We start from the raw sequence: 24,934 nt of genomic DNA, 5'->3' as shown, positions 1-24,934 counted from the left end.
TTAAAATAACAAAGTTAACACTGAAAATTCACTTTATTATGTTTTGATTTCACAGAAAACGTAGACTTGTAAATAACAATAGTTCTTTGTAACAATCTGCATGACACTTTTATTAGCTTGTGGAAGTGGGAGGTTTGGTTACACAGGAATCCATGTGAATATTGGGGGGGGGAAGCTAGAGCTGGAACAACTGATTTAGAAAAATAACGATCATGTTGGGTTTTGCAAACCACCTGTCACCTTGCTGATCCCCAGAAAAATGTAAAGAACATTCTCATGGATGAGTGAAAATTTTCTCTGCCTAGGTAAGGAGAAGGTCAAAAGCAGCAGGGCTTAGCTGTCAGCTCACACCGGCAGATTGCTTTTCAGAAGTTCAGCACAGACCTGACAAAAGCTATTTACCAGCTTTGGAACTGGCAAGGTCTGTTTGTTGAGTACAAGTCTTGCTCTTAAGATAAGGGAACCCAGGTTGAAGTACAGTAAAGAGACACAAAGGAATGGTTCTGGTCCACTGGACACCTCTCTGAGCCTTTATTTTGAGAGCTGGCGAGAGGGGAGATGAATGTTTTTCAGCTGAGCGAGACAACACCAGCCCTGAGCCAGCTTTTAATAACTGAGAAGTAATAACAATATCCTGACCCGAAAAAGCCGGCAAGCAGGGCGCTTGCACGGTCATGTTGGCCGCTTTGGAGACAGCTCTGTTTTAGGTCTCGTGAAGTCAATGTGAGGCTCCTTAATAAATTAATATGGCCCAGAACTGGATTTTCTGACTTTAAAGCTACCTTCTTTGAAAAAGAAATGCAATACCTAATTTTTTTTAGACTTTGTAATAATTCTAATAAAAAGGAATATAGCTGTGACAATTTCAAAACACCTCTTGAAATGAATGCTGGCCACCTGGAACAGAGCTATGCAGCAGGTGTGGCCCGTCCGAGCCATGACCTGGAGCCCTGAGCCCCATGGGCCTCACGATGCCCCAAGAAGTAGGTGCTGGGCTTCGGGGACAGAGAAGCAATGGCAGGAAGAAGGGTGGGGGTTACCAACAAGAGCAGAAAAAGCCATGCCTGTGATCACCAAGCTCGGCCAGTCACCTGGCAAAAGCACCCAGCTCTTTCCCTCTCATGTCCCCTCCCGTCATCTGGCCCCACCCAGACTGAACTGCCACAGGCTGGATCCTTCTTTTCAGATGTCTGTTTCAATTTGGTGACATCAGATAAGTGAGAGCAGATAGTTAGTGCTCTGGGGTGCCCTGCGCCTCTCCTACTTCCACCCTGAAGCATCTGTAGTCCAATAACATGCCAAGGAAGGCCCTTGTCCCCAAGGGGCACAGAGCCAGAGCAGAGTGTGGTCATGGCACTGGGGCTTTTGTGCTTGAGCTTAAGCCACTCGAGGGGATAAACTGGTCTTTTAAGGCGGGGTGTTCACTCTTTCAGACCATGACGGGGCCGTACAGGATGCTGTAACCAGAATGCACCTTGCCAAAGTGTCCTCTGAGAATACAGACAAACACCAGTCAGCACCACAGACCAATTTAGGGAAGCAAATCTGTTGCAGAAAGCAACTCATATGCTAAGTCTCAGAGTTACCTGCAGATTATATCTTTATTGTAGAAAACTCCAGGGAACTAGTCTATATCTCCTAGTGTGGGACCTTTTTTGGATCTTGCAGAAAATTAATGAGCAATATCTTGGAACTACAGAACTTTCATTTATAATAAGATTTTTTTTATTAGGAGGGAATTCGTAAGGGGATTTGACCTGAATGGATTTTCCCACTATTTTGTTTTGAGTAATTCATGCCATACATTTCCTTAAAAGCCTCAGGTAATCAGGAGTTCCGTGTATTTCAGAATCCTGGAATACTGATCCTCCACCAAGCCCTAAGTACACTGAATTTGAAATTATCTTTTTTTTTAAAGTTTTTTTTTTTTCCCCAAATAATAGAATGGAAATTTTCTCTTTCAGAAGAAAAAACACGTAAAAATATTTCACCCTCTCATTTTGCCCTCTTCAGTGGCAGGAACCACTGCCACCTGCGATGGTTGCCATAGTCTCCCTTATAGATGAGGACAATTTATGTAGGTTTCTACAGGGATATGCCTTGTCCCCTTGCTACCTATCAGGAGGGATGCATTTCAGCATAAAAAGAAAGATCTAAACATCACAGGAATACAAAAGCAATGAACATGTCATTGGAAGCTCGAATTATTTAGAATCCACTGAATTAATCCTGAGGGAACTAGTTTCGTTTAACGGATAAAGTGCTTAGCTTTCTCGAATACTCCCAGAGTGTGGCCCCATTTGTGATGGAGACCTGGGAAACAGCTGATATGTGTAGGGATCCCTTTGCCTCCCTCGGTCTCAGTTTCCCCAAACTGAGGGGAGCTGAAATGTCATCTAAGACCCTTTCCAATTCTAAACGTATCCATGGGTTTATGACTTTGCGGTCCATCCATCTAGCAGGAAGAAGAGCTGATGGCTTCAGGATCCCCACGCAAGTGCCTTCGTCCTCCCATGAAGGCGTTCGCACCAAGTAACCAAGGCTGACTGGCGCCACGTGCCCGGCCTAACCCCACACTAAGTTTAGAGCAGCTACTGTCATGCCCCACTGTTCCCGCCCTCTGAATCCATAGAAGAAAAAGAGGAAAGAGTCACTTTGGAAAAGTTAGACAACTAATTTAGGGGTTGGGAGTGAAGGAAAGGAGATAAATTCTGTCATCTTTAAGAAGATTAGGAGGCAAATATCAATCATGACAAAGTACTCCAGCAGGTTCTTTTCCATGAACCTCAGTCCAAATGACCTACTGCAAAGCAAGAACAGAGAAATTGAAGGCCAATGTGTTAAAAAATGAGCCAACATCAGTAATTTGACACCAGATGCATATAACGAACTATCCTGTTAGTTAATGTAGCCCTGTGAGGAAATCATGTATAGAATAAGATCTGAATTGTTCAAGACAACGAGAAGTAGCTTCGTCTATTTCACCTTTCTTTCATTTAATATAAAAAATGGTGCAGGCAGCCTCTCCATTTTCCCTGAATGTCGTCTTTTGGCTGATGGCAGAAGCCAACCACTATTTGCATACTGATGTTCCCATAATTACAGTTGTGTCCCTTAAATATAGTCTCCAAGTTACGATTTGTTTGCAACATAATATGGGAGGATTACCAAGTTTATAAGCAAAGCTATGTGTCATTTGCTTTAGGCTACAGTATCACGTCATCTTGTAAGCATTGAATAAATACAATTAAACATGACAGGTCTTTAAAAAGTGTTTGAAGGGTGATGGGCACTGGTTGCTGCTCTCAGCACACGTGGCTGACTTCTCTTAGGCATCTGCTGACGGTAAAGGCTGCCCCAGGCGTGATTTAGCTCTGGAAACCTCTCTGTCAGCATTTTAGTTCACTGGTCTTGTCATCCCACAAGTTTTCATTCTTGAAGTCATTTCAGTTACAAAATGCCATGGGTCACATGCAAAATACCAGATAGGAATTTTATTCTCCTCTTTTTTCTTTATCTGTACAGACACATTTTCTGATATTCCACGCACTGAATTATTTTCTGCCATATTCACCCAACAGTTAGAGAATGCTGTCAGATCGTCCAACTTCTTTTAATTCCCTTCAGATCCTAAGTGAGAAGGAGGTCTCATCCCCTAAAGATTCTTTATATCGAGAGATGGTAATGCAGAGCAGTCGCTTTCTGAGGCTTTTGCTATTGCGAAGACCGAACATGCCACTGTACCCAAGGACACACATTCTCACCTTGCTACATCAGATTTTAATATGGCAATAAGGGCCATATTTGTGGGCATTTATTGGAAAATATGCATTTTAAACCTGAAGTTTATTGAAAGCCATCCTTCTCCAGGCAATGACCAATGGCCCCTGGGGCTGGTGGCTATGAAAACACTTGATCAGACAAAAGCCTTGCTTGGTTTTCTCAAGAATTAAAGTTAATTCAGTGGCAGTTGATTGTGCTTTCTTTATTCATCGAAGGGAAGTATGGAATTTTTTAACTGGGAGCATTTGTTGGAAGACATAGAGAAAGCTCCTTTGAGACACTCTTTTTTCTGCCTGGCCAATTGCTCTAGAAAGAGGAAAAGTCTAGGTGGATGGAGACAGTGGTCTGGGCCTGCCAGCCTCCCCCTGGAACAGCCTGTCATGCCCTTTCCAAAGAGAACTCACTAGGAAGAGAGGTCCCCCAGAATGCAGGAAGACAGACAGAATAAGATATGCTTTATGTGCAGCACGTGGCCCCCAGTTCTAGGGCCCCGGGGAGGAAAAGGGGGCTTCTGTTGAGACAAAGGCCATATGCCTTAGGAAACATCCCCCCAGAGAGAACCCAAAGGTCCAGCGTCCTTGCAGATCCAATGGAGTCCTTGCAGGAGGGAAGGTGGATGGTGACCTCTGCTGGGGTCATGTGGGGGTCGCCCAGTCAGCGTTCTTGGGGGCCTTACACGTGTGCACGTCCAGGGCTTCCAGGCAGTCCTGACAGCGCACAGCGCAGCACCAGTGGAACTTACACTCACACTTGGTCATCCGGGTGACACGGGAGGTGTCATAGCCTCTCCCGCAGCACATGACTTCGCAGCTGTCCATGCCCCGGGAAGTCAGGTTGCACACACGGCCTGCTGTACCCAGGGAGCCTGGAAGACAAGACAGGGAGATGTCACTGAAAAGGTTGGGCAGAATACAGTATGCCTCAGGAGAAGAGTCACGGGTACATTCTTCAGGACAAGAGCCCTGGCATCACCTCACCACAGCCTGGGGCTGTCACACCCATTCTGTGGGCCTGTGCCCCATGTAATCCTCTGTGCCAGCTGCAGGGAGCATAGCAGTGCCAAGAGGGCCCAGTCCAGGAAGGACGGACATGAAGTTTTGGATTTGTCTTGAGCAACCTGAATCCAGCTCTCCCACTTCTGAGTTGGATAAACTTTTTAGATTATCCTTACCTGGACTTAAATTGAAGGATCCTTGAATGGGCAAGGCCAGACAAAAGTGAAAGAAGGATCTATCCTTGTTTCCTCTCTCCCGACCTCAAATCAAATTAAGCAAGATGTGACCATGGTTAGCTTTCTCAAAATTCATCAGGGCATGGAATCCTTGAAGGGAAAGAATTCTATCTCCCCAGTCCCGATTACAATGGCTTATTAGAAAGGGCATAGAACTGTAGTTGCTGAAGGGGAGGTGTGGACATCATGTGTGTGAGACCTTGAGGAGGGAGAAAGGTCCTGCTGGGTTTATCCCATAACTGTCTCCCCCACTGCAGCCTAGCAGGCCACACAGCTGTGTGTGGGGCACTAGGTGAAGCCAGGACTCTAGGCCTTCAATGAACAAAACCGGCATCAAAACCCTGTTGGAAATTACTGATGGAACATCGTCTTAGTTAATCAGGGTGATATTGCTAATTGGCAATCCACATTTATGTATTTGTTTCTGAAAAAGAATTTCAAAGATAAAAAGCCTCTTGATTTGCTTTACTCCTGAGGAAGCATCCAGAATTCTTTTACAAAAACATTATCAGACAACAGAACCAAGGGTAGTGGACATTTTTAGAGTTTGCTCGACTTACAATGATCCTTTCTACTTCCTCATCCACAGAGACGGCTGCCTGGCAGCCATGTCGTACAACATGTCCGTGTTCAATGGCAGCAGATGATTGGACCAGGGATGAGCACCTGACTCATGCTGGGCCAATCAGGTAGATTTCCCCGGAGATGTGTGATTTTGACAGCCGGTCAGTATCTCTACATATAAACTTGGTTGCCATTGGCAGCCACGTCCCATGATGAGGTCGGTGGACTAGAAGAGGGCCACTCAGAGGCAGGAACAAAGCAAATGTACAGAGACAATGAAGACCAGACATGGAAAGAAAAAGCTGCCGACATTCCAAACTATTTTCTGGTTCTGCATCTATTTCTCCCTGAGGCCTGGCGGCATTCCAACCTTTGAGTTCCTAGAGACTCTGTATCCTTATAAGAAATTTCCCTAGAGAAGCTAAACTCTTTATTTAAAAACAAAACAAATCAGGGTGAAAAAGACAATGGCTTAATTCATTTCCAGCTTCTCCATCATTTAACTAGGAATGTCTCCCTGTTCTAACTCCTACAGGGCCTCGTGACTGTCTCTGTTTATCACAATCCACTCTGTGTTACAGTTATCTACAAAAATGTCACGTTGCCCTGCCTGTCAAGGATGACCAGAGAAGCGGCAGGGTTCAAGCAGAGCGCAGGGTTAAGAAGAGGAGAGGGTGGGGTAGAACTTGCTCTGCGTGATCGGCCTCCAAGGGCAGGAAGAGCGGCCGGGGAATTTCACGAAGACAGGAAGGATGGCAAAGGGCCGGGGTCAGGGTGGAGGGTGGATCAGCCAGGGGTGGCCCTGAGCCTACATCGTGCTGAAGAAGCAAAGGGTTGGAAGAGGCAGCAGCTGGGGCTGGATTCAGGGCAACCATGAGGACAGTCCTTAAAATTACTGATAGTGCAAAAACAATGCACTGCCAAATGCTGCCTGTTAACAGCACATCCATTATTTCATTCAATAAACATTTAGTGAACACAAACATGTGTAAGACACTGTGCTGACTGCTTGGGGTCGGGGGGGCGGGTTGGTGAATAAAATAACTAGGACTCAGTTCCTATTCTCAAGGGACTTATAATGTGGTGCAGACATAAACAGGTAAAGAGATACTTCCACTACTTCAGGATAATTGTTTCATTTGCTTAAGGGCTACTGTGACCCACAGTAGAGTCATGTGCAAAGCACCACGGCAGACAAAGCTCAAAGACAGTCAAGTGGGTTATTTAGAGCTTGGACAATCAGGGTTCAAATCCTAGCTTTGCCATTGGTTGACTGTGTGACCTTGGGCAAATTACTTCATCTTGTCAAGCTTTGGTTTCCTGCAATGCAAAATTGGGATAAAAACAGTTCTTTCCTCCTAGGGCTTGTGTTTAGGATGGAATGAGATAATGCATGAAAGCACCTGGCATAATAAGTGCTCAATAAATGTTAAGGGTTCATTCATTCACTTAGCAAGTGTTTGTTGAGTGACTACTCTGTGCTAGGCACAGAGCCTAGGATATATGAGTTTACAAAACAAAAATCTTGCCCTGAGGAGTTTACGTTCTAGGAGGTGTGAACCAAGACTATTACAATAATGATATTTCTTAGTATTAATATTAATAGTAGCAAGGTCAGAAAAAGAGCCATCAACTGTGCCCTTTTACAGAGGAGCTGGCATCAGAGACAGGATGAAAAGGAGGAGGAGATCTGCAGGTAAAAGGTGGGGTCAATGGCATCAGGCAGGAGAGAACCTCCTAGCAGAAATTCCCAGGGCAGGTTCACAAAAGACTGCAAATTCAAAGCGACCCAGGCACGGGGTTGGGGGGAAAGGCCTTAGGCAAAGAGTTTAGAGAGGGAGGCTGGAGGTTAAAGAGACTTTATGCCATGCTACAGTTTGATGTTTATTCTGTGGTGGGTGGTGGGCCAGTCCAGCGTTTTAATCCCCAAAACCATGTTGGGATAAGTCTGGAAGAAGTTTGGGGCAGGCAGGGAGGGAAGTTTTGAGGCTGTTGGAATAGTCAAGGCAGGAGACAATGAGCAGACACAGAAGCAGGACAAATACTCGATGAGTTGAAGAGGGCGAGTCACTAGAACTTGGTGACTCACTGAACTAAGGGGTGGAGGAGGTGCCAAGTAGGAAAAGACTGAAATATGTTCCTTGGGCTCCGCGACAGGGAGGTAGCTCGTGCCTCCTTGCTGAGAGCAGTTTCAGTAAAGAATGGGGGATGTGAAGGATGGACATATTTGAAACTCGGACTTAGGGGGTGAGGGGTGTGCAAGGGCAACATACGTAACCTAAACATTTGTACCCCCATAATATGCTGAAATAATAAAAAAAAAAAGAATGGGGGATGGTCCAGATGAACGCAGCAGAGTGGAGAGTGCAGGAAGGAGAGGACTTGGGGACAGTCGGGGACAGTGGGCGCAGGCCCAGTTTCCAAGGAGCCTGGTGATGAAGTGGAAGAAAAAGCACAGCCGTGAGGAGCCATGAGGCCCACGGTGGGGCTGTGAGGTTGTTTTAGGCCGTTTAGTTTTTGGTGGTGTGTTATGCAGCAACACATACCTGATGCCACGTTTTCATTTCAGACTAGGTGTTCATTTATAAAAAGTACAAGTAAAAAACTAGCCACTGTTATTAGAAGTCAGGGAAGTGATTTCTCTTGGCGAGTAGAGCAAAGCAGTGTGAGGGAGGCTTCTGCAATACTGAGCCTTTTTGGGGTCCTGATCTGGGCACCGGTTATATGGGTGTGTTCATTTGAGAAAATTCATCGTGCTGTACACAGGGGACGCGTGCACTTTTCCGCATGCATTTTATATTTCAGTAACAAGCTAAGAAGAGAAAGGTGGTAGTGTTGGAGGAGGAGGAGGAGGAAGAGGAGGACGAGGGGAGGAGGGAAAGGGAAAAGAGGAGAAAGGTGGCGACCATATGTGTCAAGGCCAGGAAATGAGCAAAGCTCTGTAAGACGCGGGGAGCGGCGCAGCGTTCCACACGGCTGGAATCAGCGCTCGGGGGAGACTCGCAAGAGACGGGGCCGCGTGGTGAGTGGAAGCTGCATCGCGAAGGGCGAGCGGTTTAATCTTCCACCGGCGGCAGCGCAGTGCTGCTGGGGGTTTCGTGCAAAGGGCATCGTGATCCGATCTGTGTTTCCGAAGGACGCCGAGGGTGCGGGGCTGTGTGGCGTGAAGGGGGCCTGAGCGAGGACCCGGGGACAAATTCGAGACCAGGACAGTGCTCCGGGCAGGACGAGGAGCGGCCTGCGTTGGGACGGCAGTGGCGGGAGTGGGAGCGGTTAGCAGAGGCGGGACGGGCAGGACGTGCTGACTGCGTGGACGGATGGGGGAGAGGGTGAGAAGCGTCCAGAGGGTTTCTCAGGCTCTGGCTAGAGTGACTGCGTTGGCGCCGGCGATTCCCTGAGGTGGGGAACGCCTGGGGAGGGGCCCGCTTCGAGAAAAGATAATGACTTTCGTCTTCAACATGTGCAGTTTGCTGGGACTGTGGTCATCCGGGCAGAAATGTTTGCCGGACACACTTTCTGAGAGGCTGGGATGGAGACACAGACTGGGAAATGTTTGGCCCAGATGTGGCGACTGAAGCCGTGGGTGTGAATGAGACCCCAGCGGGGGTGAAAAGCGCTCTCCCTTGGCATCCCAAGGGCCACTCTGAATTTTTACCTTTTTATGTTTTGTTCATAGGCCCTACACGCCAATCAACAGCCTTCACTTCCACCGATCTGTGTGTGTGAAAACCAGGACTACGTTACTATGCATCAGAATTCCTTATTCCCCTTGGGGCGGTGGGCTTAGGGGCAAGGACAGGCAGGCAAGGTGTCTTGTTCCTGACTCAGCCTGGGTCTCTTTCTGATATCTAACTTGGTGGTCTTTCCCCAGTGGCTTGAAGCCTAAGGAGGTTGGAGCTGGTGGTCTAACTCAGCCTCGTGCAATGGTCGTGGTGTTTTTTGTCCCCCAAATGCAGAAAACTGAAATGGACTCTGTCCGAACAGAAGGATTGCTCAGGGGAATGACTCATCAGAACTCAGAGAGAGGATCAGACAAAGCAGTGACCATTGACAAAAGCTTAACTTAGAAGTGGTTTCAGGAAAGGAAACAAAAGACTCTGGTGGTGAGATGTCTCAGTAGTTCAATGCGCAGTTAGAAAACGCTGGAAAACACAATTAATCTGAACATGCCACTGTCCACTGTCTGCGCCAACAGGGCAGAATGAGGGCCCAGAAGAGGGAAGATGAGAGAGGGTTTTTGAGGACTGAGAGCCACTGATGTGCCATTGGTGGTGAGGTCACACCTGGGGTGCCAGGGGAGGGGCCGGCTGGGCAGGGAAGGGCGGTCGCTGAAGCTGGAAGGGAGGATGAGGCAGCCTAGCAATGGACGACAAACTGGCCCTGCCTTGGGGTTTGGGTCTGATTAGACCTAATGACAGGCTGTAAAGCAGAAGGAAAGCTGTGACACTTGTCATTTTCGCAGAATATAGAGCCATTTCATCGAAACTCTGAAAAGAGCATTTCTGGAGTGTAGAATCTATACAAAATTTGCTGGTATTACTTTCCCTTAATGACTTATAATAAAGATTCATTATTATTGCTGGCAGTAGGGCTATACTGCCTTAAAGACCTCCCGTTGGCCTTCCAAAACAAAGAGCATCACCATTATGCTTAAAATAAAAGAATCGAGACTATGTATTTAAGTGTGTGTGTGTATTATTTTTTTTTTAATGAAAGGGAGCCACTGAGTTTTATGCTCTGCCTACTTGTTTAGTTCGAAATATTTGGGACACATAGTTCTAGATCATTTTTTCCAAATAACAGAATCACTCATCCCTGCTCTGGCCACAACAGAAACCACTTGGGAAACAAACCCAGCTACACCTATCAGCCTGAAACCCGTAAGGCGAGTTTTCAAATCTTCCAAGCTGGATAGAATGGAAGTTCATCCATCCGTCATCCCCCCACCCTTCATTCTTCTTTCTTCCTTTCCCCTACCTCCCTTTTCACTCCCTTTCTTTCCTTTTTGTTCATAACTGGAGCCGATATTTATGGAGCAGTTACATGGGCCAGGCCTTGCAATAAGCATTGTATCTGTATTATTTCATTTAATTCTCATAACCTTATAAGGAAGTTCCTCTTACCATCACCATTTTGGAGCTGAGGAAATGGAGGTTCAGGTAGGTTAAGTAACTTGCCCAAGATCACACAGCTATCTGGTGGCAAGGTCAGGACTTGAAACCAGGCTTGTCTGACTCCAGAGCTCAAGTGTTGACCGTTGAGATATTCTGCCCCTCCGCAGAGCACCCCGTCCTGGTGCCCTGCCAGGCGCCAGAAAGTAGTATCCCTCATAACCGTACGTGACCAGTGCTGTGGCACCTTTCCTGCTCTCTCTCTTAATTCTGTAACCTAAGCAAGAACTTGCAAAAGTCCTGACATGTAACTTTTTTGGAAAGAGGCCTTTTTTTCCAGCTCATAATATGCTGTTGACAATTAAGACATTTAAAGTTTTGTGACAAAATGCAAACGCTACTAACATGGCATTAGTAGCTTTTGCTGCATTTTTCCTGTACTGATATTCTTAGGGGATTCCTGTAATTTTTCGAGGAATGAGAGTAATTTCTTTGCAATGCCAGGATGCACATCTCTAAAACACACATGCCCTTAAGGTGGTTTTGACATCTGTCACTAATGCGACTGGGAAGAACCCTCTCTAAGGAGAACCTTCTGGTTCAAGGAAGCCAATATTATCAATTTGTATCTCATCAAAAATGTAATTGCTTAGCTTGATCACTTGCCTAACTTCATACTTCATTCTAAGATTCTCTGAGCCCTTCCAACAGCCAACTTGATCCTTATACGGCAAATATTTGCACCACACTGTATCTACAAAAGCGTATGTGACCGGCTCTAAAAATACTCCAAGGGAGACATTTAAAAAATATTTTCAATTACTGGCCCTATCATTAGAGTCTCCCAAATTGATACTTTAAAAGGGTAAACACATATGTGGATGCTTTGCATTTCACATGTTTATTTTACAAAATCATTCATATTGCTTTATAATATTATTTCGTATTGCACTTTGATTTACACAGTTCACATATGAGAGAAGTGACAAGTTGAAAGTGCATTTCCCTGACTTCCTTTTGATTTATGTTTGTGAAGTGTGCCTAGATGTGTGGCCTGCCTGGGTCCAGAGCCCAATCCCCAGACACAGAGGGTTGTAGACTCAGATTCCAACCTTCTTCTCATCTTTACATCAAACTGTCGTGAAATCATTTGCCTAAACGGTGTCCATAAGATCTGGGCGGAATCTTGAAGCCTGGGCAACATCTCTGCTATGGGAAGGGTACTTCCAGTCAGATAGACCTCTCCTCCCCACACGTGTTGTCCTCATCCTGACTTGCACAAGAGCTCACATATGCATGGGAACAAGATGCAGAACTGAAGTTTCCAAATCACATACATTTAGGACCACATAACACACTTTTGGTGGGGCAACATGGAGGGAATTTTACAGAATCAAGCATCCCATCCCCAGAGCTATAAAATTAATAATGGAGTCAGGGTTCCCAGTGTAAAAACATTTCTGTCTCCACTAACATGCATCTTCCTGACAGCAGAGGAGGAGCAGAGGGGCTCTTGCTAATAGTTCCCAGACCCATACTTCTAGGAGCAAGGGCTCCCTCTTCTCTCTCTTTCTCTCCATCCCCTCCCCTCTCGATAGGCCCGTGTCTTTGGAAATTCCTGCCACTCCAGGCTGACAGAGGCCCATATGTTGACTATTAGGGCATAAAGCAAGATTCACTTAAGCCTGTCATCCAATAGGCTGTTTCTCCTCTGCTTGACTTACACGTTGTCATTAATGACACAGATTTATTGAGGGAACAAAAGAATGTTAAAGAGCAAATGTTAGAGGCTGCACATTCATCTACTGGCAAGGCCTAGCCCTTCCTCACATTAAGGATCACAAAGCTGAAGCTACTTAGGAAAGACAATATCCCCACTTATCTCAGATGATTTTACTCAATGCTTATATAACTTGGAAAAGTTTGATGGGCACAGGGAAGCATGACCCATTAAATTAGTAAATCTTACAATGGAATTAAAGTTGCCACAGTCACACTCTGTGAGGCTTTCCATGTCTGGCACTACCTAGCGTACCCGAGTTATTTCCCACTGCCCCCCACCTGCACCCGCTACCCAGGCCACCTCCTTACTATCCCACCGAGATGACTTTCTGATGTCACAGCCATGTAGACCGCTTCCTCATGCGAGTCACTCTCATCTGCTGCATGGGCCTTTCCTCTTCCTCCTTTCCATTGTAAGTCTTCCCACCCTTCAAGAGTCAGGCCTACTTTACAGGGGCCCCTGTCCCCAAGCCCAGCTCACCTCCTTCGTGAGGTCTGTGATGTGTATCATGCAATTGGGTTCAAGAAATGCTTACTCATTTCTCATGCATCTCGACTGCCCAAGGACAGGGGTTAAGCCTCATGCTTTCTTCTATATACTGCATAGTGCCTAGGTGGTCAACATGTATGTGCTGATTCATTAAATATTAAATTAAAAGTAATTTCTTAAAAATTAAGATCAGCCTTCCCCATTGAGGGAGTGGTCACCCAGTCTTCAGGCACGGTGGTAGCAGATCAGCTAAACCTTATCTCTATTCAAATTGTCTCACTCGGTATAGAGAGAACACATACAAGAAAGGTGGCACACTTTTAAATGATAGCGATTAAAAATGACAACTTAAGGGAGTTTGTGGCATCAAGTTAAGGTTCTTACTGCAAACTTAATTAAAATTAATTAATAATTCACTCATTGAATCATAGGAACCTTAGAATTCTAGATGAAATAGCCATATCTTAAGATACCCATCGAAGTTAATTTGTCCATGGCTACCCAATTAGTAATCAGTAGAAACAGTAATAGGTGGCAATCTGTAGCACCAAATCTCCTAAGATTACGCAGGGCTCTTTCCCTAATATTATGAAATCTGCCTATCTTTACAGAAGATATTTACCAGTGCAAAATAGGTTTCATGAGGAAAGCTTAAATGAAGTAGGCAAATTCATTATTTTAAAGTATTTAAAATCATCCTTTCCTTAGTAACACATTAATGTGGTAATTAAAAGTGAAGTTTTTTCCTATTTTCAAAAGAAAAGGACATCTATTTGGTAAATTCTTTGTTGTTAGTTGTTTAAATTATGTCAAAGAATTGGAATAAGAAATGAACATTTCTGTTTTGAAAGAAATTTTTCTCTTTTTTTGAAAAAAAAAGTTTCTTTTTTTTAATTTTCACAATTCAATCTGATTGCCACTGTCAATTAATTCAAATTAGGGCATGTTTTGGTGTATCCTAAAAATATAGTAATTCTACTAAGTTTGTATTTTGAAAAGTAATGGATTTATAGATCATGCCTATAACACAAAATATCATTGGACATAAAAAGTATTTTTGGTTATATTAAAAATAAAATCACGAACTAACCAGTGATCTCACTGATAGTAGTACATGAAACAGCCCCCCACCCCAAATAGAACTATCTGGTGGCAGCTAAAAGCAATAGATAGAGTCTGATGATGCATTCATTTATTTGAGATTTTCATCTCTAGGCAAAAAAATAGGAGAAAAAGTTCCATTTAACATTAAGCTTAAATAGGAATTTTCATAGGCCATGTGTTATAAGGTAAGCAGTGATGAGTGAAGACGTGCTCCACAATTCCCTGCAAAGAAACCGAGTTATCTTTAAGCTATGACACGGCACCAACATACCTAAGAATTTAGCTAATATGATGAACCTATATTTTATGCTGTTAATAACCTGCCATTCAATTCAACTCAACACCTGTTTACATACTAGGTGTTGGGGATCCAGTGAACAAGACAGATACAATTCCTGCCATCATGGAATCTCCAGTGGAGCCCAGTGGGGCAGGCAGGTAACAAATAAATAGTTAAACAAATTCACTAAACACTGTGGCAGGTGTTACGAATGAAAGAACAGAGCTCTGTTTGGACCCAGGGGTGGCAGTGAAGACGGATAAGCAGGTAGGTCCTTGAAACATTCAAAAGACCCTGGTGACAGACTGGATGGCGTAGCAGAGGCAAGAGAAAGGAGTGGAATGAATGACTCAGGCTTGTGGCTTGACCCCCGGAGTGGGCGGCACAACCATTTTCTGAGACGGGGAGGACTGGGGGAAAACAAGTTTCGGGAGTTCCTTTTTGAACAGAAGCAGGTTGATATAAAGGTGGGGAATCTGAGTGAAGCTGTAAAGCAGGGGATTGGCCGCAGGATGAGGGCAGAGAAGAGGGATGAAGACAGGGGTAGCATTTAAAGCCACAGGAACCAGGGAGATCAGGGAGAAAGTAGAGCAAGGAAAGAGCTCAGATTGAGCCTTGAAGCCTCAGACTGCTTCACGGACGACGAGGTGGACGAAGCTAAGAGGGCAACACTGAGTCCGTTTTCTTCATCTTTGCATTCCCAGGGCTTATAATAGTCTGCCACATAGAAGGAGCTCGATTAATATTTGTTCAGTGACAAATGAGGGATGTAGGATGTCCTGGTGGGAATTGCACATACTAGTATCTAAATAAGGTCCACCCACTGCTATTGGTTGACATGCTTGTTCCCTTGTTTTTGTTCAGCTACTGGGACACGATCACTGTTCCCCAGGTTCTGCAAACCGAGCCACAGCACAGGGCATGCTAGGACACTAATCGCTGCAAACCGGGATCGCGATTGTGTTCCCGCGGGTTCTGAGTTCTGCTTGCCAAATACGATTTATGTGGGAAAAAAGCGATACCTGAGAGCGTACACCGTTCACAGCCCGGAACCGTCAGGCAGGTATCAGGTTTGCAGCAGGCAATACGTTAAACAACTGCTGATCTCCATTCATTTTTTGAACTTGACTGGAGAAGAGGTGGAGGGTTGCTTGTTTCCAACAGTTGGAGGGGAGACCTCAGGGTGACCTCTGGCCCAGGTCAGAGTTTTTACATCCTAACCAGTCAAAGTGGCCTGTGATTAGGTGCAGACGCTTTCTCTGGAGAGGACAGCAGCATTCCTCAGTTACAGATGAAACTATCTCTAACTTAAGGGCTTCTTTGATTTACAGATGCCTGGAGCAATAACCAGAGTAGATAACCGCAGAGCCACAGAATACTCATCCCAGAAAGCCCGGCTTCCAGAATCTAGTCTCCCATTTGGCCTGCAAAGTGTCACATGCACAACATCACATGTTTGTACGTACTTTTCTAATCTGAGTGGCACGGGAGAGCAGTAACAGTTGAACCCCAGGGCACTCACGTTCTTCAGCTGAAGACTAGGGGAAACTGTCTTTTGTTGTTGCCATAAGAATATCTTCCTTCATGGGTTTTTGGGCTTACTATTTCTTAGGAACAATTAAAGACACTGACACTCTTAAAAACTCGAAGGGCTTCTAAGTGAAAGGGGCGCCAAGGGAACGTAAGGTAAATGTGGGTGCAGCTGAATTCTGGTCACTTTCGACCTCCCCACTCTGTGGGCATCTCACCTCCTGAAGGTCCCCTGTCCTCATGCTGCCTCCTTGTTACACAGGACTTACCCCCACCATGAGCGCACACACACACACACACACACACACACACAGAGATACCACCCAAATTTTAGGAGGTAAGTGGTACAGTAGGAAAGGTATGAATTTTTGTTTTGATTTTTATTTACTTATTTATTTTGTTTAGTTTCCCACTTACAGGTCATGCAGTCTTGGGCAAGTAACTTTTCACTTTCCTTCTCTACAAGTGGAAGTAACTGCTGGGAAAAGTCAGAGGATATGCACGTCGGGTGTACAGCACAGGGTCTAACTCAGCAGGAACTCAGCCAATGTTCCCATCTTCCTTGCCCAGCTAGGTCTGCCCTCGCCCAAGAACATCCCTGGGTCTCAACTCTGCAATTCTTCTCATCATAATGCGCTAGTCTTGGTATCATTATTTCAGGACTTCCCCAGTGGGCTGACTTGATAACTTCCGTCAGGCTAATTCCAGTGAAAGTTTTGTTGACCGAAATCATTTTCATTTGTTAACTTGTAATAAAAGAGGGTTCCTGAAGACGCAGGCCCTAAATGTGAAAGAATGACCTTCTTATACTGGGCAAGCCAGGGTGGGGGATGTCTTTTGGGTAACATTTATCTAGAACTCCTCAAATAAAAACATTTTTCTTTTCCTTTGTAAGAGATCAGGTACTCAAAAAAAAAAAGTCCCTCTGGATTTCTTTGTATCTAATACTTAGGGGAAATCAGGAATCATGGGCCACCTCAATCATGGATCTTTCAAACTGTGATGTGCTTGTGTTTGAAAAGCATACAGAATCACAGTTCCTGAGATTCTCATTCAATAGGTCTCTGAAGGGGCCCTCACTTTGGAAAACAGTGGACTAGACCTGTGAACTTTATCCACTGCATGGACCTAATTGGCTAAACAAGAAGCTCACGTCAGTCAACAAGTTACTTGGAACAAGAAGCAGTTGCTGATCAGCAAGAGTAAAACTAGTCCATTCCAAATAGCCATTACATGACAAGATTCCACCTGCTCACCACCATTGCTTTTCATTTCGGCAAGCAGAAGGTGCCCACTAAGTTGAATATTTAAATGTGCGTGATTTAAAAACCAAAACAATGATTTAAGACAAAAGCAAAAGCAAAACAAAACCACAGCAAAGCAGACTGGGTGGTATGGATGTAACGTCGGGATGGGTCAATGCCATTTTTTAAAAGAGAAGATGCAAAAAATAGAAATTATTCTTACTTGATTTAAATTTTACTGCAGACTTTTGACTTGTTTTAGAGCCTGATGATAGCACATTTCAAACATGTGAGAGCTCCATATGCTGGAACATAGGCCCTTCCAAATGTATGGTTTTAGTGCGGGAGACAGGGTCCCTCGGTAACGTGTGTGCTGAGTGGTTCTTTAACACGGGCTGAGAGGGTGCTGCGCTGACCCAGCAGCTTCATTTGGAGGAGAGACTCCTGCATCCCACTGCGAGTGACAGGCAGGAAACCCCCCCTCTTGCAGGTCACCCTGATCCACTGACAGAGGTTAGAGGCTACTCCAGGATGACTCTGTGCCCACAAACTTCTACAACTGTTTTTGACTGACTGGCTAGAGCACATACTACAGAAGTTTCTAGTAGAAAATGGACAGGATAAAGCCTCATCTTTAAAAGGCTATGGCTATTGGTCACACAACCAAGAGCAAGTCCCTTGGCAGCTGTATGGGTTGAAGGAAGCTTTCTCAGATAAAACCTGCATCTCATACGTGTGGCTATTCATACATGACACCAAATATGAATAACGAAAAATTCTTTTAACAATCTGGACTTTTGCTTACATGATATCAAATATCTTGAATCATATTTTTACTAAAATAATCATCTGATAGTCAACAGAATTAAAAAGAAGTGTTGCAAGGTTTGCATGGATAACTTTGGCACTCTTAGGTCCAGCTAAAAAGGGCATGAATTAAGTACAGTTCAGATAATTTATGAATAATTTAGGAATCTTTCTGGAAATCTGATCTAATACATTAGAATGGCTACTTAAAAAAAAAAAAAGAAAAAGAAGAAAGAACAGAGTGGATCCTGGTTAATCAACACCAACCAAGAATCAAATTTACATTTTTTTTAAAGTTAGATAAACAAAAATGCATCTAAGATGGAAGAGAACAAGAGAGTAAATAAAATAGCTTCCCCCAGGAAGCCAACACCTGCAGCTGCACACCTTGTGCCTGGTGCAGAGGCAGGCAGAATGAAATGGTTGAAAGGACAGACAGACTCAGGTTTAAGTCCCTGCTCTGCCTCTTACCAGCCACAAGTGGTTGGGCAAAATCCTTAACCTCTCAGAGCATCAGTTTCCTCTCCTATAAAATGGGATGATAACATATGTACCTTCTGGACTTTCTGTAAGAATCAATGAGAGAATGTAGATTGAGCTCTGGCATGTGATGGGTACTGCAGATATGTCTGCTATTTTAGGATCAAGAAACAGAATTTCTTTCTAATACAGAAGTAGAGAGAGCAAAGTGTGCAAGAATAATTTAGTAACTTGAAGAGGTGGCAGGGATTAGATTTGGGGTCTCCTCTGTGGGGTAAAAGAAAAGTATTATCTTTATTTCATTGAATATCCACGAGGCAGTAAATATTCCTCGGGTATAACTGCTTGCCTCCCTGTGCAAACTATTTCCAACACACTGATGTCATATGGCTGCTCTAGGATTCAATAAGACCATGTATGCAGTGGTCTTGGCCTGGTACCCAGCACACAGGAGTCAATACACAGGACCTAAAATGATCAAGATACCATCATCTCCACGTTCAGTTTGAGGAGGCCGAGGTTAAACAGCCAGTGACTGGCAGAGGGAGAGCCAGACCCCTGGGACAATCCTGTATTAAAGAACAGGTTTCGTGATGATTCGGGTGAAACTTTGGCCTGACAGGTAGGATGACTTGTTAGAGGTCCCAAAGCGTGTCAGGAATGCAGCAGGGCACAGCATCTGGTCCTCTGCTCAGTCGTCATTAATCCCTAGGCTGCGTGCACAAACCTGCTCAAATGCTTCAAGAAACTAGCACAGCAAACCATGAAGGAAATTCAACCTCTGGGGCAGAAAAGAGGCCTTGGCCTCCTTGTGACATTCCCTGGTAACCTAGTTTCTTGGTCAATTTCATGTTAGGAGCTGGCTGCCAACTGCATTGTTTTACTGGTGTCTTTGCGATTATTTGGGAATGAAAAAAAGAAAACTCAGAATCTAAGTTAAAGAATGGTTTTTCTGATAATGAATTCCCTTGTTCTCTACCAAGTCAGAGAAATTGGCCTGAGCCCAAGTGGGCTGTGGGCCCCCACCACCTCCTATCGACTTAAACTTGTACTCATTTTGCACCAGAGTCTGCAAAGAACAAGCCAAGCCTGGAGTTCAAGGCTGATGGGGGGGAGGGGGGAGAGGTGGAGCATGCACGTTTCCAAAACTAGACAGGTGGGAGCGGCTGCTGTGTGGAGGCTGACGGAGCTGCTTTTTGAGAGAATTCAAGACCAAGAAGTTGCCATCTGGAAGGGAAGTGCTTCCCTTACACACTGCCCATCTACAGCGTAGAGATGGGGATTTGCTTTTTAGTATTTGGCAACTTGGAAGCGCACTGAAAAGAGCAAGAGAAGGTGAAGTAGGGCACTTTCAGAAGAGGCTAAATTTAAAGCCCTGCAACCCTCTTCCGTAGTCACAGAGGGAAGGTACATTGCAAAGCTATCCTCCTCGCAGCGTCAGGATCACGTGAAAGATGCTTGGCTGCTATATCTACACAGTGCACATTAGTCCACTAATAAGAATTTTGTCCAGGCTGAAGAATTTTGCTAATATGCATATTTTGACTTTTTGCCCCGTACATTCTTGGGTTCCCATTTCTCCAGAATCTACACGTTATCAATCTGTGTAGAATCAACCTGTTTCTCCAGTTGCTTAGGAGCTGTCTGTGCAGTTTCAATGTGAATTATAGAGAACATGAGTTTTGAACCTGAAGGCAGCAGGCTGAAAATACGAAGCCTCGTTTAAATTGTGGAACATCAATCGTTGAAAGGATTAGGTGCTGTGAATAACATATTTTGAACTTACCTGCCTCTCGGTCCCTGATACAGTAGTCTGGAGAATTCTCAAAATACACGAGGTCATTTTTTGTTGGCTTCTTAAACCTCTTGTTAGCCACAGTGAAACCCGTGCCATCCTGGTTCATGACCACTTGGATGGCCCCATTGTACTTCCTCCAGAGATAGGCACCCGTTTTCCTGAAGTCGGCCATGGCCAGCCAGCATGTCCTCAGGGTACAGGAGCCGCTCACACCATGACACTTGCACTCTTGTTTCAAGAACCGCTTTACAGCCTGCCAGGAAAGACAGGGGCAAGTTCAACAGAGGTGGCCTCGAACATGTGACACATGCTACAACTTTCCTTACCTTCAAGCAATCAGGAAGTGACTCTGAGGACGCTGGATCCTGAGGCTAATGACTGGGAGATGTTGGAGTATCTCTTGTCACTTGCTGGTCACTTTAGCCACACTGTGCTGACTGCAGCAGGACGGGTGAGTGGGTAGAGACTGGAGAGGTAGTACCTAACTGTGACCCCCACTGGCTATGGGCATAACAAATCTTCATTATTTAATAGGGTACATGGCCAGTTTGAAGAGCGAGGGAATTAATTAGAGTATTTTCTAAATAAATACAGCTTTACCATATTAAAAATGTGTACTATTATGCAAATTAGATTAATAAAGTAATTGCTAAGTCCGCATCTTTCAATAAACCAATAATAGTAATTGTTACTATTTATGGGGTGCTTTCTATGTTCCAGGCACTATGCTAATGCTTTATGCACTCTATCTTTTATTTTTTTATTTTTTTTTTTATTTCAGGATATTATAGGGGTACAGATGTTTAGGTTACGTATGTTGCCCTTGCCCCCCCCCAAGTCCGAGTTTCAAGTAAGTCCATCCCCCAGATGGTGCGCATTGCACTCTTTGTGTATGCATGTACCCGTCCCCTCCTCCCCCCTCCCCCCTGCCCGACATCCAATAGATGTTATTTTTATGTGGGCACTTACGTGTTGATCAGTTAATACCAATTTGATGGTGAGTACATGTGGTGCTTTATACACTCTATCTTGGTGACCTTAATCTTCACAACAAATCTGTGCTACCATATTTATTGTGCATATGACTGAGGAGCATGACTTAGGTTAAAACACTTGCTCACAGTTACACAGCCAATAAAGGGCAGAGCCAGGCTGCACTGAAAAGTCAGTTAGTGACCTGAGGCTGACATTAAATTAGGAAGATTATCCCTCAAATCTGCCAACGTTACTTGCTTAGACGACAGGGCTGGGTTTGCTCTGATCTTTCTTAGAGAGGATGCAAGGGAAAGTGGGACAGGCCCATCTCAGCTGGCTCCCAAAACAAATGCGCCTCTTCTGTGGATATGAGGTCTGGAGACAAGGGAAGGGACAGGTGGGCCTGGAACTGTCCAAGGATGTTTCTGCTTTGGTCTTGGTATGAGCCAGCAGAGGTAGCTGCACCATCCCCAAAATGATTTGGTGAGCTCTATCCCACCCTGGCCCATTTCTCCCTGGCTCGCCTAAGTGAAGAGAGTTATTAGAACTCATGGTCCTCACAACACCCTTGATCTACTGTTCTTCCCATTTTACAGACGAGGGAACCAGGGATCAGGGAGGTAAGGCGACTTGCCCAAACTCAGTAATGTGAATTTGCTCACACTCTTCCCAGGTCGGGCCTTGGCACCTAGATGTTGTTTCCTTCTTTGCCACCATAGTGGACCGTGCCCCTGTCACATCTGAAATCTATCCTCTCTCGCATGAGCCAGCCATGGAGGTCAAGGACAGAGAAGTGAGCAGGAAGAACTTCATTAGCCTGGAGAGCCAAGTTACAGGGACCTGGGCACCTTTAAAGGGTGTCTTAGCACGAACTTCCTCTCTAGAATTACACCCTCCCATGTGCTCCCCCACCTTTGCATTCCAGGTGTTTGGTATGAGGCTCGCTGGACGAGCTGCAGGGCAGGCCTCTGCCACAGACACAACCCTGGCAGTGCCATGTGGGCTCCCCACTCTGCCCTCTGTGGGGCCCGCCTGCCAGGGAGCTTTTCCTCCTAAGATCTCAGATAGCACCACACAAAACTCACTCCATGCCACGTGCTTGAGAATTGCAAAGGAATGCTCATTCTTCCAAGCGTATTCCTTTTAAAGCTAGGTTATTTACTCATAATTAATACTTAACAATGACAAGAAATATTACTGCCCTCCCTTTGTAATGCTGAGTTTCCAGCGAGCAAACTTCAAAGCTGATATTTTTATATAATTAATCTAAGGATTTACATATGAATTTAAAATTGGATCTTAAAAACATAGCTTATAAACCCTTACAAATACATGTGGCGGTGACAGACACCGTTGAGCATCTGTGCAGCCACCGTTTCCTCCCTTCCTCGCTAACAGTTTTGTTCAGGTGTTGGGTAGCCTTGCACTTCAGTGGTCTTTCTCTGACCCCAGTAAAATAGTAATTTTACTGTCCTGCTACTGATTTTTCTCAGCACGGGGCATGTGATGAGTCAATTTGGGCCAATATGATGTTAGGAGAAATCTCTTGGGGATCTTATAAGAAAGGTTTCTTCACTTTTTAAAAGAAACATATGAGGAGAAACATCTTGTCTCTGTCTCTAGATGCTGTTCTCTGCAGCAGCCTCCTTGGGACGGGGGCAGCTCACGCAGGACAGGCAACACGCTGCAGGCACCCTCTCGAAGCATGCGAAGAACTGGGTTCTGGAGGATGTGGTTGAGCTGCTGAATGAACCACCTTGGACATGCCCTACCTCCAGACTTCTTATGACCCAGATTGATAAGTTTTTCTCATTATTTAGAGCTCCTGGGGTCCTGTTACTCGTAACTGAAGGTATTTCAACAGGTCCCATGGTCAGTTCTTGATTGTGGATTAAGGACAGGCTTTAACTGACAATTAACCTGGAGAGAGAGTGAGACATCTTCTCTGGTACTGGATTTGCTCATGTCTCCAGCCCCGATTGTTAACACACAACCCGTTCTGTGCTCAATCACAGTTTGGGGCTACCTCACCTCTTCTGTGCACTGGGTTTGCGGACTTGAAATTCAAACCCTTCATCCTGAAGAAGAAAAAAACCTGCTTAATCAGAGAGGCAGCAGGAAGGGGATGGGAGCATAGGCGGCCTGTTTTAGAGAGCAGTTGAGAGAAGAGTAAGGATATGGGACCCAGAAACTCACAATGAGGGTTCCTGGTTTGGAACAATTTTAACATTCAAATGTTATAATAACATTATTACAATAACAGCCTTTTATTGAGTATTAACTATGTGCCAGGCTCCACATCGGGTGGTTCACACACATTATCTTATGTAATTATTGCAATTAGGCTAAGTTATTATTCCCATATTACAGTTATGAAAACCAGGACTCAGTGAGGAAAATCCCTAGAATCACCAAGCTAGACAGAGGCAGAACTAGGATGTGAATCAGGTATGCCTCACTCCCACAGCTGTGCTCTTTCTAAAAAAATGCTTAAAATCCTAATAGAAATCACATTATAATTTTCTGAAATTCTGAATTTTAATATTCAACTCCCCTCTATTCCTTTGAATAATCAAGAACTGACTAGATAATATTACAGACCTGTTATAATGGCAGTGGGGGCAGGGAGAGAAACAGGAGGGGATTGCATTGTATCTTCCAAAAAGCCATCAAAAATTTATTAAATAGGCAATTCATAGAAGAAATACAAAGTACTAACAAAAAGACAAAAAGATGTTTAACTTCACTAGCAATCAGAGAAATGTGAACTAAAACAATGCAACACCTTTTATTTTTTTGCCTAGCAAATTAGCAAATAGTAAAAAAGATTAATAATATAATATTTGGTGTTGTTAAGAGCCAGGGGAAACACTTAACACTGTAGTCCCCAACCCCAGGGCCATGGACTGGTACCAGTCTGTGGCCTGTTAGGAACCTGTCTGCGCAGCAGGAGGTGAGCAGCTGGCCAGCAATTGAAGCTTCGTCTGTATTTACAGCCGCTCCCTATTGCTGGCATCACCGCCTGAGCTCTGCTTCCTGTCAGATCAGCGCTGGGGAGCAGCTGCAAATCTAACAAATGTAATACACTTGAATAATCCCCAAACCATCTCCCCCTCAATCTGTGGAAAAATTGTCTTCCATGAATCCAGTCCCTGGCACCAAGAAGGTTGGGGACCACTGCCTTAACAAACCATTGGTGGAAGAGTATGTTGATACAACATTTAAATGGAGAGTGTTTTTGCAATACCTGTCAAAATTTTAAATGTACATATCCTTTGACCTGGTGATTCCACTCTAGGAAATATTTCCACAAGTTTTGAAGGATACACACCCACATGGATGCTCACTGCAGCTACTGTATAATTAGTAATAGCAAAATATGAGGGAAAAACCCAAGTGACATCAATAGGAAAATGGCTAAGCGAATTATGGTATATGCTTAATAATGAAATATTATGTGGTCTCTGAATAATGAGGCAGATCAGTCTTACAGGGACAAAAGGAAGTCGAATGTTAAAACCAAAATGTAGAACAATATATGTGGTCTGATCTTCTTTTTAAAGGCCTGCATGTGTGTAGACGGAAGAAGGGAAAAAATGTTCTACAATCTGGCTGCAGTTTGAGGCATTTCATGGTCTGGAAGGAGAGGGGAAAACAAAAAGAGTCAACACTTTGCATGGTAACAGGAATTCGAGGATTGTTCCCTGGCAACTGGAGAGAGCAGAGCCAGGTTTCCCATTCTTGGCTACACGTTA

At 44.6% G+C, this 24,934-nt stretch overlaps 1 protein-coding gene across 1 annotated transcript in view; it reads right to left on the bottom strand.

Annotated features, from left to right (window-relative positions):
- Positions 1–3,463: 3,463 nt before the first annotated feature.
- WNT2 (wingless-type MMTV integration site family member 2) overlaps positions 3,464–24,934 on the bottom strand; it is a 40,246-nt gene continuing 18,775 nt past the window's right edge. Inside the window, exons 4-5 of the mRNA XM_012652760.1 lie at positions 20,193–20,457; positions 3,464–4,648 (exon numbers count right to left, since the gene is read on the bottom strand). Of these exons, the coding sequence (XP_012508214.1) occupies positions 4,419–4,648; positions 20,193–20,457 (495 nt within the window). The 3' untranslated portion in view covers positions 3,464–4,418. The remainder of the gene's footprint in view (positions 4,649–20,192; positions 20,458–24,934) is intronic.

Source organism: Propithecus coquereli, unplaced genomic scaffold, assembly GCF_000956105.1.
Source record: "Propithecus coquereli isolate 6110/MARCELLA unplaced genomic scaffold, Pcoq_1.0 Scaffold4, whole genome shotgun sequence".
Taxonomy (NCBI): Eukaryota; Metazoa; Chordata; class Mammalia; order Primates; family Indriidae; genus Propithecus; species Propithecus coquereli.
The sequence above is the reverse complement of the archived record's forward strand: the minus strand, read 5'-3'. Positions and strand labels throughout refer to the sequence as shown.